At 35.9% G+C, this 19,872-nt stretch overlaps 1 protein-coding gene across 1 annotated transcript in view; it reads right to left on the bottom strand.

Moving 5' to 3' along the window:
* Positions 1-19,872, bottom strand: part of CDK17 (cyclin dependent kinase 17) — a 134,714-nt gene that overhangs the window by 53,538 nt on the left and 61,304 nt on the right. Inside the window, exon 2 of the mRNA XM_037845732.1 lies at positions 4,106-4,252. Coding sequence (XP_037701660.1) covers positions 4,106-4,223 — 118 coding nt within the window. The 5' untranslated portion in view covers positions 4,224-4,252. The remainder of the gene's footprint in view (positions 1-4,105; positions 4,253-19,872) is intronic.

Here is a 19,872-nt window from a genome sequence, read left to right as displayed (position 1 = left end):
GGGGGATGGTTTGGGTGTTCTTTTTCACTTTTATTTTTTATTCTTATTCTGATTCTTTCTGGTGTAAGGAAAATGTTCAAGGGTAGATTGGGGTGATGAATGCATAACTATAAGATGGTACTGTGAACAGTTGATTGTATGCCATGGATGACTGTAAGGTATGTGAATATATCTCAATAAAACTGAATTTTAAAAAATTAAAAAAAAAAAAACCTAATGGGAGAGACAGATAAGAAACTAACAAATAAAAAATCAGATAATGATAGGCAATATGCAAAAAATTAAAACAGAGTAATGTGTTAGAAATTAAACAAATAGTTATTTTACATAGGTAGTGAGGAAAGAGTCTATGTTACTTTTAACAGAGATGTAAACACAAGAAACAGCAGTCATGGAGAGATGGGTGAATGATGAGGAAGAAGACAGTTCAGTCAGAGAGAAAAGCTATTACAAAAGCCAACATGTGGCCAAGAGTTTGACTTGTTTGAGTAGTAGTCCTTCAACCTGAATGAACTTCAGAATCACCTCAAGGATTATTGCTGGGTCCCACTTGCAGATTTTCTGTCATTGGGTCTGGTGTAGAATCCAAAAATTCTGCATTTCTAGCAAATTCCCAAGTGATGCTGATGTTGTTTGTTGGTCCAGGGAATCATACTTTGAGAACCACTGTGTTACAGGAGCGGAAAGAAAGTGTAGCTATAGTATGTAACTGCAAGAGGAAGAGTGGTACTAGAAGAGGTTAGGGATCTAAACAGAGAACACATCATACAGGGTTTTGTTGGAGTTTGAATTTTATTCTAAGATTGGAAGCAGAAGGGTAGGTTTGAAACAGGGGAGTGATATGGTCTAATTCATGTTTTTAAATATCACTTTGTAGGGTTAGGGATGGGGGGGAGGTAAGGGGTTAGGAATAACTATAAAAAGTAGCACAAGATCTCTGTGATGATGGAATAATTCTGCATCTTGAATGCAGTGGTAATTACACAAATCTATTAGACATCTATTTGAAGTAGCCAAGTAGACAGTTAGTTATAAATATCTGGAAATCAGACAAAGCTCCTAACTGGAGATACAGATTTAAGAGTAGACAGCTGAAATTCACAGGATTGGATGAAATCCTCCAAGGGGAGTGAATAGAGAAAAGAATGTGGCCCATGATAGCCATAAAATAGATTCTAGCATCTTTTTAACAGCAATTAACTAGCCTGTTCAGTAAGATAATACTGTATATTTTATAAAGTAATGGAAACCTGTATGAAAAAAACACAGACGATTTTTCTTAGTTTAGTCTTAGTAGTAGTCTTAGAGGTGATATTGTTCAATCATCACCCCCTATCTAGTTCTAAAACATTTTCATCACCCAAAAAGGAGACCCCATGCCACCACTGACCTGTTTCTGTCTCTATGGATTTACCTATCCTGGATTATTTCACAAAAATGGAATTGAATCACACAATATGTGATCTTCAGGGTCATATGGTAAACTCTTATGTTTAACTTTTTGAGGAACTGAGATGAATTAGTTTTGAGAGTACTTTAAAAATTAAATACCTTCTCAGTTATTAAAAAGAAATTCTGATATGCTCAGAATTTTTTTTTCCCTGCAGGTATTTTAGAAAAAATACTTCTTACACTTTAGTTTGTAAAATTTTGTGCAAAATGTAAAAACATTTAGGTGAACAAAGCTTAGTTCTTAGTTAAGGCCAGAATGCTTAGTTCAATCAAGTTTGAAAACATTCAATTTATTTTTAACATACTGAATATAAATTCAAGTTTCCTCTTTCCCTGAGTTTAATCTACTTATCAATGTTCAAACAAACTAGCCTATATAAATAGGCACTCTAATATAAATTATAACTATATTATACATTTATAAATGACCTAAGGCGTCCATAGTATGATTTAGTTATCAAATGCATCATATGCACTATAATTTTTCCAAAATAGGTTTATATAGTATTAGCCCCATAAATGTGTTCTCTTTATTTTTATGCTCTAAAATAAACTCCATAAGGAAAGAATATGTTGGAACAAGCTATAACGCACTGACAGGGATACAAAAAAGTATAGAATCTCGGTCAAAGCTGTTGGTTAAATCCACGTGCTGTTTCACAAAAGGAATAAACAATAGCAGATTATAACTCAGAGGTAGCCTATGCTACCAGCAATCTCTGTAACACAAAAGGAATCAAGTCTACCATGACACCTTCAAGTACTGTTTCAAGTAACTCAGGTAAAAAGGAAACTCAACAGAGCTCGTATTTTCTCTCCCTTACCATCTATTATTATTATTATTATTATTATTATAAAAGGAGTTTTAATAAAGTAAACAATATAGTCTACTTGAAAAAAATTCTAGCATTTCAAAATCCTACCAGATTAAGTCACTTTAAAATATTTCAGAAAATATGTAATTAATCTAAAATATTAATTAGCTCTCCAAAAAGTACATTTATTTTCTTTGATTCACATTCTTTTATTTTTAAAGGAGAGTTTTGACTTATAGTCATCAAGGTGGCTTCTGCGCTTATTTTACCGTTGAACATCATGGGCAAACATACTGGCAAGACTCTTCAGTCTTAAGAATGGGCAAACTGGGCTTAAATAAGACCAGAATCTAATGGGGAGAAATGATTAATGAGTGAGAACTAAAAATTTTATTCCATGTATCCTGCAGAGATCCTCTGGCAAGAAGAACAAAAGTAAGACATTATAAAATCCTCTTTGAAATTTGACCCAAACACAATTTTCTTCACTCCCGTATATAATTAAGTTATATTCAAGTTAATATTTTAAATTTCCTACTGGGCCTATCTTTCTCTCCCCAATGTTAAAAACAAACAAACAAACAAACAAAAAACCAGTAGATATCCTTAACAAAAGGAAGAGAGTATGGCAGAGCAGATGAAATGCTACAGACTTTGAAGTGAAGAAACTTGAGTTCTAAAGTATTGGCTCTGATGACACTCATGATGACAAACAGCCACATAACCTTGAGGAAACCACGATCCTTCTGAGGAAAACAAGATAAGGAAACTGAAGCTCAGATAGAAGAAATGATTTACCTAGAGTCATACAACTAGCAGGTGGCAGAGCTCAAATTTCAACCCATGACTTTTAACTCGAGGTCCAGAGCCCTTTCCACTTTACCTTTTCCTCTCTCACAACTCAAGTATTTGTATTCAGTGGAAAGAGGTGGGGATGTTCATACTTTCAAGCACTGCCAAAAATTTCTAACAGCAGAATTTTAGGCAAAGGCAAGGGAAGTTTGCCAGATAATCTGTACATCATCATTAACAGGCTGACAACTATTCGTAAGCTCCTCCTTGGTTACAATTACGACATTCCTAGGGATATTTTGTTTTGCATATGTAGACTTGTTCTAAAAATTTCTTCAGGATTTTAATCCATTCACAGTTTTACAAGCACTTCTTATTTTATATTAACATGTATGTACTACTACTTTACACTGTAAAAAACTATGGTCAAATATGTGAAACATTATACACCTAACTACTAAAAGTGCACTCAATACTATGGACAGTCTCTGTGGTAAATATAAAATAAGAAAACAGTAAGATACACTCATGTGATAAAATTTGTCACCTATGTGGTTAGTCAATATGCATATCCTATATGTGATGAATATGCATATCCTATATGTGATGAAGCCACAAACTGGAATTTCACAAACTTTCTATGTATTTATAAGCTGAGTTAACTTAGGTTATAAGTTATAACCTTTTGTCATAAGAATAACAAAAATATTTAAATGTTAATTTTAAAATAGTTATTAACAATTAGGATATTATACTGTTATAATGCACTGTATTCTTACTTAAGAAACAGTGAAAAAGGAAAGATAGATGAGATAGGAAAATTCATCAGGTTGGAGACGTACAGTAATACTGTTGGAAGTTAGAATGGAATATTCCAGTAAGTAAGCAAGCAAAAATTATATAGTCTTCTGTTTCCTTAAAAACCAGGGAATGAGGAAAAAAAATAAACAAAAGGAAGCTATTATGAACTTATCTGCAAAGTAAATTCTATCTATAAAGTAATTAAAAAGGGCAAAATCCCCCCCCCCCCCCCCCCAAATACTTACCATTATCCTTGCTGCTGCTTTCTTCAATAGTCATTTGTTCGGCCAATTCAGACAATGATTCATCAATAGTCTGACTTCCTCGAAGTGTGAGGGACAGCCTCCTCTTAAATTTTTTCATCCTATCAATTTAATGTGGCTTGAAAAATCCTGAAAGAAGAGAACAAAATGAACATAAATTAAAGCTATGTATATTTTAATTCTGAAGAAAAAATGTCATTCTGGGTTAACCGGTACTCATGAAAATAAGGATATAATGAGGAATTCTCAATTCTGACAAATACCACAAAATCCAACCTCTTCTTTTAAAAGATCCACCCTCTCTTATTAATGCTATATTTATTTGGCATCATCATGACTAAAAATTGAGTCTTTAAGTGCCAAAACTTACTTTAGAAGGTTTTGGAAATTTTCATAAAAGATACTTTTTAAAAACAAATATGATGAAAACATCATAACTATTTTGATGCTTAGGTTCCACCACCACCAAGCAACACACTGAAACCAGTCAGTGTTATCTTACAAAAAAAGGGAGGGGGTAGAAGGGAGAGGGGAGATGAATGATGTTTGACACTTTATTAAATGCTCCAACAGGGATTTTTTAAGTTATCATATGGCTGATATACAGAATATTGGGTTTTGTTTTACTTATTTCCTTTGGAGACTGTCACGGATCTCTTCCTGTTATCTTAACAGTGCGAAGTTTTAGAAGGAAGAAAGGAAAGTCAAATTGGCAAGTATCAAATGCCTACCCCCATACTAAAACACTTTCAGATCTAATTAATTTTGTCTTCCTAACTCTATACTATCTCCATTTTCACAAATGACGAAACAGAGGCGCAAAAGTTCCCTGACCCAAGTCAAACAAATAATAAATAACAGAACTGAGATTTGAAACTAAAATCACCATATTACCTCCCCACCCTCTCACACATGCACATTCTAACATTCCTGAAATCAGAATGCATCTTACAATTAATGGGATGTCAAAATGACACTCCAGGGCTCTGTCTCCCCACAGAAGGTTTGAACAACCATTATTAACTCGCAGAAAAATTTTTCTCAGGGCTTCAGAAAACAGTTCAAGGATTGCAGCAACAGGGCAAGCACCAAATCAAGAAAGGCACATTTTATAAACTGTAGGAGCTCACTGATGCACAGATGGCCCCACCCTCACCCACTCACTGGCTTGCCACAGAGCTAACAGGTGCTCCCAGTGTGGGTCCCTGGTTCCAGTTCTGGAAGGAGCAGGGTAATTCTCACGAACATACTGGGAGCATGTATGTCTGGCCTAATCTGTCTGGTGGCAACCTGAAGAAATGACCCAGGACACTCACAGCAGGCTCGCCATCCCAGAGCTTGCCATGTGTGTACAGGCAACTCACAGAGCTCTCCTACAGAATACTGTGGGAGAGCAATCAAGTAGTAGGGGCCTGCGACAAGGAACTGCAAGCTGTGGGACATAAAGTACAGTTTCTGGGACCATACGGAGATGCTATTTCCTAGGGAAGAGAGGACATTCATATCCATGGAAACAGGAGAATTTAAAGGGCCACGTGAACATGACCAAAATAAGACACATGCACAGAAAGGACCAGGGAAGACCCTATGTTAGCCTGGAGCTATGCTGCAAATTCACAGTTCACCGTATGGCTAAGCAAATCTTGAAGGAGAGCACATGCAAAGGCCAATCTGCGAAGACTGGGAAAGGTTTTTTCGTGTGTGTGTGTGTGTGTGTGTGTGTGTGTGTGTGTGTGTATTATTCCTGGCATTCAAGAAAATCTCTGATATAACACTAGCTGGACATAAGCTTAAGGAACAGATACTCCCCAGAGTCTAAATTCCAGCAATAACACATTAAATATCAATATGTTCAGGTTTCAACAAAAGATTATAAAACATACAAAGACACAGGAAACAATGGCCCATGCAGAGGAGATTAAAGCATTAGAAAACAAAAAATGAGGAAGATCAGACTTGGGACACACCAGACAAAGACTTTTTAAAAATGGTCCTAAATATGCTCAAAGAGGAAAACATGAGCAAAGAACTAAGGCCTATTGGTAAAACAAGAGAGGAACACAAAAGAATATCAATAGAGATAAAAATTATGAAAAGGAACCAAAAGAGCTGAAAACCACAGTAAAAGAAATTTAAAAATTCCCTAGAGGGGTTCAACAGCAGATTGGAGCTGAGAAGGCATCAGTGAACTTGAAGACAAAACAACTGAAATCATTCAGTCCAAGGAGAAGAAAGAAGAATAAAGAAAAGTGCACAGAGCCCAAGGAATGTATGGGACACTAGCAAGCATACCAATATATGCATTGCGGAAGTCACAGGAGAAGAAAGAGAGAAAGGGGCAGGAAGAACATTTGAAAGCTTCCCAAATTCAATGAAAAACATGAATATACACACCCAAGATATTCAATGAATTCCAAACAGGATAAACCCAAACAGACACACATCATGACATATCATATTATATTCAAACTGTCGAATGCCAAAAATAGAGAATTATGAAAGCCACAAGGGGGAAGCAACATTTCACACATAAGGGAATCTCGGTAGGATTAAATGCCAATCTCACAGCAGTGGGAAGACACATGTAAAGTGCTGAAAGTAAAACACTGCCAACTAAGAATTCTATAATCTGAAAAACTACCTCTCAAAAATGAGGGAAAGATTAAGATATTCCCAAATAAACAAAAACTGAGGGAATCTGCCACCACTAGAAAAGCCCTACCAGAAAGGCTATAGCGAGTTCAGTAGGTTGAAAGGAAAGGGCACGAGACAACTGGCCAAAACCAGATGAAGAAATAAAGGTCTCTGGTAATAATGACATGGGTAAATAAAATACCAGTACTATTGTATTTTTTATCTGTAACATCACTTTTTTTAATCATATTTTTTATTGTAAAATATAACATATATCCATAGAAATGATAACTTTCCAAGTGTAATTTAACAAGTAATTAGAGAGCAAATTTCAAAGCACATTATGGGTCACGGTTCCACGGTTTCAGTTTTTCCTTATTATGAAATATAACGTATATATAAAAAGGCAATATCTTTCAAAGTATGATTTAACAAGTAGATATATAGGAAATTTTAAAAGTTATTATGAGTTATAGTACCATAGTTTCAGTTATCTCATTATGAAATATAACATATACACAAAAGGTATAGCTTTCAAATTACAATTTAACAAGTAGTGATAGAACAAATTTCAAAGGATACTGTGCATTACATTTCCACCATTTCAATTCTTTCCTTCTAGCTATTCTAATACTCTAGCAATGAAGAAAAAGAAAATTATATAAAGATTCGGTATTCATAATCCTTTTGTTAAATTTCTTCTTGTCTGTTGCTACCCTTTCCTCTAGTTTAATCACTTTCGCAATCTTCCAGGATGTCTAAGCAGTGACCACCCTTACCTGTTCATGTTGAACAGGGGTGTCAACTTTATGAACAAAGGGAATACACCTAGTTGACATTCTTGAAGAGGCTACTGCCTCCGGGTTTTGGGACTTAGCTGGCACAGGAGCACTATGAAGGATTTAAGTTTCTGAAGAATAAACTTAGTGAGTGAAACTTTTATAGAGTCTCAGATAGGGATCCAGGTATTCTTTAAAGTTTTCAGGACTACTGTTGACTGGGGCTTATCGTATAGTGGTCATTTGGCACATCTATCTGAAGCTTGCATAACCTCCAGGACAGCCCCTTGACTCTATTTAAATTCTCTTAGCCACTAAAATCTTATTTTGTTGCCTTTCATTTCCCCATTTTGGTCAAAAAGGCATTCTCAATTCCTCGATGCCAGGGTCAGGCTCATTCCTGGAATTCATGTCCCACATCACCAGGAAGACTCTTGGGAGTCCTGCCCCATGTCGGGAGGAGGGTGATGAATATATTTGCAGAGTTAGGCTTAGAGAGAGAAAGTCCACATTTGAGCAACAAAAGAGGTTCTCTGGAGGTGACTCCTAGGCATAATCATAGGGGGGCTTAGCCTCCCCTTTACAACCATAAGTTTCACCCAAGCAAGCTTCAATATCGACGGCTTGACTTATAAAGCAAGGGATTCCTAAGTTCACATAGGATATGTTACGTCCACGATAATCCATCTATATCTCACATTATCATCACTCTGCTGTACAATCTTCATCACTTTCCATTTTAAACAATTCTCATGACCCATAACATCTCATAGTTCTTGTCAACCCTTAATTATTTGTCCCTAGTATTTGTGTTAATACTAGTATGTGTAACTGTACTTTTTACTTCCTACAGGATCTAAAAGGAAAATACATAAAATGTAATGCTGTATCAATGGTTTGAAACTCATTATGCATAAATATGTAATCTGTGATTAGAGCTACCTAAAGATGGGAGGGGGGCATGTGGGTATAAGAACCTAGTTTGTGTATGCCTATATACAATTTGTGTATGTATAAATATAGGATCACAGTTACATATTGAAGTTAAGTCATATCAAAGCAAATGAGATTGCTATAGATTTAAGATATTAAATAAGCCCCATGAAAACCACAAAGAAAATATCAGAGAATATGCAAACTCATAGAGACAGAAGATAGAGTACAGGTTGCCAGGGGCAGAGGGCAAGGACAATGGGGAATTAATGCAACATTGGTTTGGGGTTTCTGTTTGGGATGAGGAGAAAGATACAGTACTGGATGGTGGTGAGGGTTCTGTATGTAACACTGTGAATGATCCCATTAAACGGTATGCTTGGAAGGGGTGAGAAAGTTAGATTTATGTTGTATATATGTTTCCACATCTAAAAATAAAGAAAGAGCAACTAAAGGGATAATAACAATTACATGCCATATATGATCCTGGATGGGATCTAAGGATGAAGGAGAAAAGACTCAAAAGGGCATTGCTGAGACATACGAAAAAAATTGGAATATAGAATGTAAGCTTTATATCAATGTTTAATTCCTTGAACTTGATAACTGCACTTAAGGTGATTATGTAAGTGTTCTCTGTTCTTAGAAAACATCATGGAAGTATTCTGTGTTCAAGGAATATGATGTGTGCCATATGCTCTCAAATGCTCAGAAAATAAATGATAGATAGGCAGACAGACAGAGAGATGATGGACTTATAGATGGATAGAAAGAATGATACTGGCAAGTGTTAAATCTTTTTAATTGGTGGATCTTGATATCCGGGAGGGTAGAGGTATGCTGGACTTCTCCGTATGGGGTTTGCATTATTTTTGCAACTCTCCTATAAGTTTGAAATTATTACAACTAAATATTTTTTAAAATAATGTAATCAGCAGCTTTTGTCTTTCTTATTGGTACATATACTACTTGTACAGCTCATAGGGGAGTCTTAGATTTGACCAAACTTGCTGCCAAAACCAATATTTTGACAATTTTCCCATAACTTCCTTTCTAATTCGCTATTTTCTGGCCTGCTGTGAGCTCATTTACTGTATCAACAAGCATATTAAAACATTTAGCATATGGGCTTTATGGCTCCTCTATGGTAAAAATAAAATGCATGAGTTTTATCATCTAGCTCTAGAATATTTATTTTGGATCTCTAAGTGTTCCGGTTTGCTAATGCTGCCTTTTCGCAAAACACCAGAAATGGATCAGCTTTTATAAAGGGGGTTTATTTGGTTACAAAGTTACAGTCTTAAGGCCATAAAATGTTCAAGATAAGGCATCAAAAATCGGGTACGTTCACTGGAGGATGGCCAATGGCGTCTGGAAAACCTCTGCTAGCTGGGAAGGCACATGGCTGGCATCTGCTCCAGAGTTCTACATTCTTCAAAGTGTCCCTCTTGGCTGTAGCAAGCTTGATCCTTCTGTCTGAGCTTATATAGTGCTCTAGTAAACTAATCAAGGCCCATGCTGAGTGGGTGGGGCAATGCTTCCATGGAAATTATCTAATCAGAGTTATCACCTACATCTCCATTGAAAGACTCAATCAAAGAACTACAATATAGTCAACACTAATACATCTGCCCACACAAGACTGCATCAGAGATAATGGCATTTGGGGGGACATAATACATCCAAACTGGCGCAAATGAATACTTAATTATTTTATTTTTAGTCTTTCTTCTTTTCTAATATATATCTTTAAGACTATATATTTCCAAACAAACATTGTTTTAGCAGCATCCCACATGTGTGAAATATAGCATGTTCTTATCGTTAAATAAAAATATTTTCTAACTTCTACTGATTTACTTTATTGACCTGTGGGTTACAAAGAAGTGTATTTCTTAATTTCCAAACATATGAAGATTTTTAGTTCTTCTCTTCATATTAATTTCCAGCATAATTTCACTCTGTTCAGAAAACAGATTGAGATACTTTCATATTTCTTGAGACACCATTTATGACCCTGTTCTAGTTTGCTAATGCTGCCGGAATGCAAAACATCAGAGATGCATTGGCTTTTATAAAAGGGGGGTTTATTTGGTTATACATTTACAGTCTTAAGGCCATAAAGTGTCCAAGGTAACACATCAGCAATCGGTACCTTCACTGGAGGATGGCCAATGGTGTCTGGAAAACCTCTGTTAGCTGGGAAGGCACATGGCTGGCATCTGCTCCAAAGTTCTGGTTTCAAAATGGCTTTCTCCCAGGATGTTCCTCTCTAGGCTGCAGTTCCTCAAAAATATCACTCTTAGCTGCTCTTGGGGCATTTGCCCTCTCTTAGCTTCTCCGGAGTAAAAGTCTGCTTTCAAAGGCCATCTCCAAAATGTCTCTGTAAGCTGCAGCTCCTCTCTTTAGCTCCTGTGCATTCATCAAAGTGTCCCTCTCCGTTATAGTAAGTTCACTCCTTCTGTCTGAGCTTATACAGTGCTCCAGTAAACCAATCAAGGCCCACACTGAATGGGCAGGGCCACACCTCCATGGAAATTATCTAATCAGAGTTATCACTTACAGTTGGGTGGGTCGCACCTCCATGGAAACACTCAATCAAAGGATTACAATCTAATCAACACTAATATGTCTGCCCACACAAGATTGCATCAAAGATAATGGCGTTTGGGGGGACATAATACATTCAAACTGGCACAATAAATACTTTGCTTATTTTCTCATTTTAAGGCTCTAATAGTGGCTGAGTTTGCCGGACAAGTGACCTCTGTGTAAGGTATCAGTTATGAACTCTGCTTGCTCAAAGGCTGGGGGGAGAATATCAAGTACAAATTTATAAGTGATAGCAATTTTATATTTTACCACTTCCACCACATGCTCAATATCTAAAAATGAAATCACTAAAACAGAAATATAAAATATAAAAAGCACACACATAAAAATAGCAAGAGTTGCAACCACCCTCTAATAAGGACTCTTTTAACCCACAAGCTCTAAAATAAGAGATGTGCTTTGATAAGGTTAACTATTACAGAATAAAAGCTCCTATTCCTTAGATTGGTTTGGTTATAATACCAAAAAGACAAATCCATGCTGCTGTATATTTTCTAACTTATCTTCCAGTTCACTAATCCTCTTTTTGCTGTGTTCAATCTGCAATTAAACCCATCTACCGTGTTCTTAATTTTAGTTACTATACTTTTTAGTTCTAGAATTTTCACTTGTTTTTTTCCTATAGATTCCAATTCTTCACCTGGCATCTATTCTCATCAACAGGTTAAATTATTTTAAAGCCTTTGTCTGGTATTCCAAAATCTGCATCCACTATCTTGTTTGTTCTTTTTCTCTTGATCCTGTTGTATGCCTAGTACTTTTTTATTGAATGCCAGACACTGTATGTGACTGACTGTGTGGAAAGAAGTATGAAAAATGTAGAAGCTCTGGATGATGTTAACTTCCTCCAGAAAGGATTTCATTTTTTTCTGGCAGGCAGGCAGAGGAGGAGCAGATCACCCCAATCTAATCAGACCAAGCTGGCTTGAGACTGGGTTCAGACACTGTAAAAATAGGCTTATCTCTGGTTTATCTCCACTCTTAGCCCTTCAAGGATTCAAAATGTGAAACTCTGGACAGCACCAAAATATCAACTGAAAGTTCAGCACAACTACTTCAATTGTTTTTGCTCTTCCCCTGCTCAACTTTTGTTCTTTTGCCCAACATAGCTCAAGAACTGGAAAACCCCTCAAAAACAAAAACAAACAAACAGACAATCCCAGTACAGAATGTGCCTGCTTTCCTTCTCTTGTGAATCTTCACTCCTCAAGTCCAGACTGACTGACCCTAAAGCCTTCAAACTGATGTCTTCCCCTTCTGTAGGTTTTCTCAGCAGGAGCTTTATTCTGCTGCAAGTTGCTCCATTATAGGTAGAAATGGAGGTTTTGATGAGGATTTGAAGAGACAATATACATATTTCACCAAGCAAGATGAAATTATAGTGAAACCAAAATATTAAGAATTAACAAATATTCTGAAGTAATGAAAATGTTCACAAATTGATTGTGCTGCTGAATGCACAATTATATGATGGTATTATGAAAAAATTATTGTATACTTTGGATGACCATATGGTCCTTGCCTATATCTCAATAAAACTGAATTTAAAAAAAAAGAATTAAAAAATAACTGATAGCCTTGATGTATGTTAGCCTTTTGAAGTAGCTAGAGGCAAATATCTGTAACTGCTTGTTCTAGTTTGCTAATGCTGCTGGAATGCAAAACACCAGAGATGGACTGGATTTTATAAAAGGGGTTTATTTCATTAAAAAGTTACAGCGTTAAGGCCACAAAGTGTCCAAAGTAACACATCAGCAATCAGGTACCTTTGCTGGAGGATGATCAACGGTGTCCGGAAAACCTCTGTTAGCTGGGAAGGCGTATGGCTGGCATCTGTTCCAAAGCTCTGGTTTCAAAACGGCTTTCTCCCAGGACGTTCCTCTCTAGGCTGCAGTTCCTCAAAAATGTCACTCTTAGTTGCACTTGGGGTATTTGTCCTCTCTTAGCTTCTCCGGAGCAAGAGTGTGCTTTCAATGGCCGTCTTCAAACCTTCTCTCATCTGCAGTTCCTGTGCTTTCTTCAAAGTGTCCCTCTTGACTGTAGCTCCTCTTCAAAATGTCACTCTCAGCTGCACTGAGTTCCTTCTGTTCATCACCTCATTTATATGGCTCCAGTAATCAAGGCCCACCCTGAATGGGTGGGGCCACACCTCCATGGAAATTATTTCTTCAGAGTTCTCACTTATAGTTGGGTGGGGTAAATTTCCATGCAAACAACCTAATCCAAATGTTCCAACTTAATCCCCACTAATATGTCTGCCCCACAAGATTGCATCAAAGAAAATGGCTTTTTCTGGGGGACATAATACATTCAAACCAGCACACTGCTGTAACTCACTTCCTTCTCTTTGATGCTGACGCTATGTTTTTTAACTTCATAATCTTTACCTTGTAATTGGACTGTAACAAGTTAACTAGTGGCTTGTCCAGCTTGTAGCCCCTTATTTTATCATACATGTCCCTGTGGGACTTTGTCAGTTCTTAACAGCCCTTAATGGCCCACTTGGTTTAGCTTAGTCCTCATGCTTGTTATCTCATGTTAAGCGATTTACACTGATTTACACAGTTTAGCTTAGTCTCTTTACTTATTATCTTATGTGGAATGAACTACTTACTACTCTACTGTAACCTGTAACCATATGCATTACCCCAGTCAGACTTTGTCAGTTCCTTAAAATGGCCTAGTTTGTTTAGCTTAAGTCTCTTTACTTGCCATCTGACGTTAATTAAGCTATTTAAAACTTGGTTATATGGTTGTATTCTGTAACTGGATGCCTACCCCAGCCAGCTTTTGTCAAGAGCAGCCTCTGGGGTCCTAGCCTACACACTTCCAATTGAACAAATCAATCAATGTCTCCTAACATCCCAAAGTCACTATCTCCACCTTCCTTTGTTTGAATTTCATAAAAACCCAAAGTTTTTCCAATTTGGGGGGAAAGATCTGATATTTTATCTCCTATTCTCCTTGCCTTGCACAATGACAGTAAAGGCACACTCTTTCTTTGAAATCCCAGTGTCTCAAGATTTATCAGGCAGCTTACCTGGGTTTCTATGGCATCAATAGAAGGCAATAAATAAACTATAAGAGTTGACTTCAACTAAAAAAACCTATGAAGTGCAGGGCTATCTCACATGGTAGACTGTTCACCTCTCATAGTCAGCTTTTATTTAACTCTAGCTTGATAGTAATCAATACCATTTAATATTTTTGTTAGATGTTTTGTTAAATATTTAAGGTAAATTGAGCTATTGCCAATCTCAACTATGCTTTTGTTTCTGTAAGACACTGCAGTAGACACTATCTTTGTAAGGTTCCAGATTCACTCTGTGCAATAAAGGGTTAACTTAGTAGGCTAGGGATGCTTAAACTTTGCATATTCCAAAGAACGGACTCTTTAATCAGCTCCTGGGAAATAAATGATGAGCCCTGGGACTATTCTGCCTTTGTATACCGGAGGCCTTGGGCCAGCCCTATAGTTTATGCTAACATTGTGACTGATGGTAAAAACCTATTTTTGTATGTCTGGGGCTTTAAGCCACAATACATTAGTTTGACCTTTACAGGGGAGGCTGAAGACTGAGTGGTAGCTAAGTCACTCAGGTACTCCACACCTACACGACTGACGCCCAATAAAAACCGTGGTAACCAACGCTTGGGTGAGTTTCACTGGTTGGCAACACTTCGTACATGTCACACTTAGTTGCTTGTGTTAAGTGTTGTCCGTGTTAACTCCTTAGACAGGGCACAACTGGAGGCTTTTACCTGGTTTCCTGGATGTGACCTACGTGCTCCCTTCTTCTTCCTTTTGCTGTTTTTAATTCATAGCTTTCAGTATAATGAACTGTATCTGTCAGTATAAAAGCTTTTCTGAGTTCTAAGAGTCATTCTAGCAACACACTGAACTTGACAGTAGTCCTAGAGAACCACTCTATTCAAACCACACCTCTTCAAACCAAACCAAAACTCATAAGAGCTGGTAGTTGAAATCAACTTTTCAAACTCCAACTTTCTCAAACACAGTTACATGGTCACCAGTATCTATTCAACTAGATAGACATCACCACTTCAGAATTTTGGCAAGCCATGCTTGAAAATTTGCTGACTGTGGGACCTGTCTATTGTTTCAGATGGCAACAAGGCTAAAATAAAATAGAACAGAAATGCTATTACAGAATTAATTCACATAACATAGTAACATTATGTAACACAGATGTAATATATACGGATTCAGCATTGAGTACAGTACAGAACCGAGCTATCCACAACAGGAGCCAATAGCCATGTGTGGCTTTTGAGCATCTGTAAAGCAGCTAGTCCAAACTGAGATGTGCTGAAAATGTAATACACATTTACATGTTGCATTTTGAAGATTTAGTATGAGAAAAAGAATAGAGAAACATCTCAATAATTACTATAACCAATAACATGTTAAAATAATATTTTTGATACCCTGGGTTAAATTAAATTTATTCAAATTAATTCCACCTGTTTCTCTTTTACTTTTTTTTTTTTTAATGTGGCTACAAAATGGTTTTTAACTACCTATGTGGCTTACATTATATTTCTACTGGACAATGCTTGTATTGACCTTGGTGGTATTAAGTGGGTATGAAGAAAAGAATCATATAAATCTTAACTCTTTTTTCATACAGTGGATTTGCACAGTATTTTAGGAGAGTATATAACTCAAATTGGTACACATTACATTCATTTTAGTATCTAAGAGTAAAGAAAATTCTGAATTATAAAATTATTTTAATGATACTTTTTCTCTGTTCTTTCAGGAATAAGAAAGACCTTTCTAATTCATAATAACAAGAGAAAAATACTTCATTATAATAAAGCTAAACCTTACTACAAAATTTTCAAATAAAACCACTTCTTCAAAAAGGCCCTGTTTTCATGTTCAATGATGTAACTGCAACATTTTAATTAAGTCATAATGATTAGTAAACAAAAATGTTAAAAGGATTTCATTACCACAGCCTAGATCATTTTAAGGAAAAAATAATCCAAATGAAATAGACTCCTTGACATTTCTAATTATCTTCAAGTAGGATTATACATATCAACTTGTTTCCTCAGTTGCTGAGGATAAAAACATACAATACTAGTTTAGAGAAGAAAAATTATTATGTACATTGACTTTTAGGTTAATCTTTGTTGTTCACTGTAATAAGCAATGCTAAATTATTGATTTCCTAAAATCAAAATCCTCTAAGAGTCTGGAGAAAACATTTTACCCAGTTTACTGAAAAATCTTCTTTGGGATTTTCAGGACCTTTCACAATCATTTTCCATGAATATGGAGATAGATTTATACCATGAACAGATTTTTAATTAATTTTTAATTTGTGCCATGGAAAATAGCTATTTCACCTTAAATAAATATTAAATACACTATAATTTTAAATGAATGCCACCATTGTTTTGTTTTAATATTTTAAAGACTTAACTATATAGTAGGACTATCATAAATCCTCGGGTTTGACATAATGCTACTCTTCAGAAGACCTTTCCTTGACTCCAACACTTTATCCTATATAGTTTTTATTCATAAACCTTATCAATCCTCAGCACTGTATTACCTGTTATTTACTGTCTGTCTTCCACACTATAATGCCAAGAGGACAATGACATAATTTTAGACACAAGCCAAAGCCCTCAGATCCTGGTTGTGCTGGGTGAATGAGTACTTTACAAAACCAGTTAAAAGGGAACTGGAGGTCACTAATAAAACTTCATTTTATAACACTGCCTTACAGATAATAATCTAGTGTTAGCTTAAAATATTTTAAATAGAAAAGAACAAGTTCATGGTACAACCCCCTCCACTGCTGGTGAGTACTGGTCAGCATTAGAAGTCAGCATCTGGTCAGAAGCTGCCTCTTCAACTGTCACCTGATGTTTCAATCTTCAGGAATGATACACTGTGACCTTTTCTAACTATATGAAACCATAGCATCTTATTCAATTCTTCAATTATCCTGGTTCAGCATATTTAGTTTTTAACCTTCCTGAAGGGTTTTGATTTCTAGACCCTGTTTTAATATTAGCTTATTTTATCTTTTGACACTCAAACTCACAGCATTTCTCTTAAAATGTTGCACTGGACTAGTCATTTAACTATAATTGCAAATAAATTCAAAGGTCATTAGCAACATCAAATACTATTATTAGACAACATTCAGCCTGACTGCATTCATCTTACTTTTTTGTAGCAGGGAATTCATATATAAGCCTAACATTAACCCCTCTAGCTCTTGATCACATAAATGGCTTTTTAAGCCAGGCTTCATTTATTCTACATTTGAGTATTTGATTTTTACAGTCTGAATTACATATCTTTACTGAATTTTAGTATGTGTTGGTTGACCTAATAATATTCCAGTCTATCAATACTATAAATATTGATTCTCTATGTCATTAGTAATCTCACCAAGTTTTACTTCATAAGCAACCCCTATCCTCATGCACTTCACAGATAACAGGGTAACAGTACCATGGAGACCACAGGTAGGTCAGTAATCCTGAACTGAACTTTATGGTAAATAAATATACACGTATACAGATACAGATACATACATAATTATACACACACACACACACGTATATATGATGCAAAGTAACTTTTATGCTTTTCTAGATGTCAAAGACCTCTAGCTTTTTGTCCTAGCTAGATCAAAACAAAAAATGGAAAAGGAAGGGGAAGGATACTCAGAACGATAGCAGGTAACTCTCCATATATTATGATATATACTATAAATCCAATTAATTTGATGATTAATTTAAATGATTCTACACAATTTCTTCTATGAAATATAAAGACAGTGAGAATGTTAAATCAGTTCTCAACTATAGTGCTTAAAATGAACCTGTAAGTATATTGCATTGTCTTACTTCACCTTGGGCTAAAATCTGTTCTAGGATTGTGTGCTGTACAATTAAGAAGACTTTTCATGTTTCTTTTATCCTGAAGATGTAACTATTCTACTCACTCACAGAATATAGGCAACCATTCTAGAATGCCAAATGAGATTGGCCCTAGGGATGAGAAAACATACCCACACAGCTGTAAATATAAACTAGATCCTCTACTGTAAATCATTACTTGTAAAAATGGTATCATATTAAGGCCCGTTCATCATTTCCAAAAAGAAACCCTATGGACACAAATTTCCCTTGTAATTCAAATTCCTCAACCATAAAAGATCTTATTAGACTAGCACTCCTCTGCATATGGTTTTGGGCCAGTTTGGATGTATTATGTCCCCCAAAATGCCATGTTCTTTAATGCAATTTTGTGGGGGCAATCTTATGTTGATCAGGTTGGAATCCTTTGATTGAGTGTTTCCATGGAGATATGACTCAATCAACTGTGAGTGAAACATTTGACTAGATAATTTCCATGGAGATATGAACCCTGTCCATTCAGGGTGGGCCTTGATTTAATCACTGGGGTCCTAAAAAAGAGCTCACAAACAGAAGGACCTCAGAGCAGCTGAGAGGGACATTTTGGAGAGCAGCTAAGAGAGACATTTTGGAAAGAAAAGGTCTGCTAGTGAAGCTAAGAGAGGAACCCAGACACTTAGATGCACAAGGAGCCGGAGAAGCTAAGAGAGGACAAAATACCCCAAGAGCAACATTTTGAAGAACGCACAGGAGCTCAGAAAGGAGCTTGAACACAACCCCGAATCAGCAGATGCCAGCCACATGCCTTCCCAGCTAACAGAGATTTTCTGGATGCCACTGGCCTTCCTTCAGTGAAGGTATACTCGTGTTGATACCTTAATTTGGACATTTCCATGGCCTTCGGACTGTAAATTGGTAACCAAATAAGCCCCCTTTATAAAAGCCAATCCATTTCTGGTATTTTGCGTAACGGCAGCATTAGCAAACTGGAACAGGCTTTGACATATTCTTAAGACAATTTTTTTTTTGCTAATAATTACAGAAAATGTTGAAGAAAAAGCTAAACCTTGGTTTTTCAATGCCTAAATGATTTTAATTTATGTAAAGAAGCAAAATTTACATGTAGAACAAATCTAGAATTTTAAAGTTAAGATTAAAATCCAAGACTGAGATGCTTTTTTTACTTCATCTTGCTGTTGTCAATCTTTCCTAAATATCAAATAGAATAATACGACTTCACAATAAAGACAGCTTTATTTATTTATTTATAACATTTTCCGCCGTGATTTTGGTTTTAAACAAAAAAAATGTAGGAAATGAGGTGAACTCATTAACACTGAAGTGACCTGTAAACAACTTTTCTATTATTGGTCCCACAATGATTAAATAATGATAAATACCTAAGATTAAGATAACAATATAGAAGGAGGAGTAACATTTAAAAATTAAGGTTTTTTTTTTAAGAGACACAACTTTGTATAAGTTTATACTTTGTATAAAACACAAAGTAATTGAAAAAACAATGAGGGGGCACAGAATTAAAATTTCAATCATGCTTATAGGTTTTTCCCCCAAACCTTTAAAATTTTAATACTTTGTGTATTCATATCTGAGGCTGATTATTTTCCTTTGATAGAATGAATACTCAATATGCAAACCAGAAAAAGGAAACCTAAAGGATTTTCCTCTATGCATATATACCACTTCAGAAAAACAATGTAAGAGTATTGTGTCAGCAGGCCTTAATAGCAGTTTTTCATCAAGCCTAAACAGGGCCAATAATCCCATTCTAGCATAACTTCTTGGAAGAACTGGCTAAATAATTTTAATGTGAATGGTCAACTTATATCAAATACACTGAACAAGATACAGTAAATT

Source organism: Choloepus didactylus, chromosome 8 (assembly GCF_015220235.1).
Source record: "Choloepus didactylus isolate mChoDid1 chromosome 8, mChoDid1.pri, whole genome shotgun sequence".
NCBI classification, from domain to species: domain Eukaryota; kingdom Metazoa; phylum Chordata; class Mammalia; order Pilosa; family Megalonychidae; genus Choloepus; species Choloepus didactylus.
This window is presented reverse-complemented; position numbering and strand designations above follow the sequence as displayed.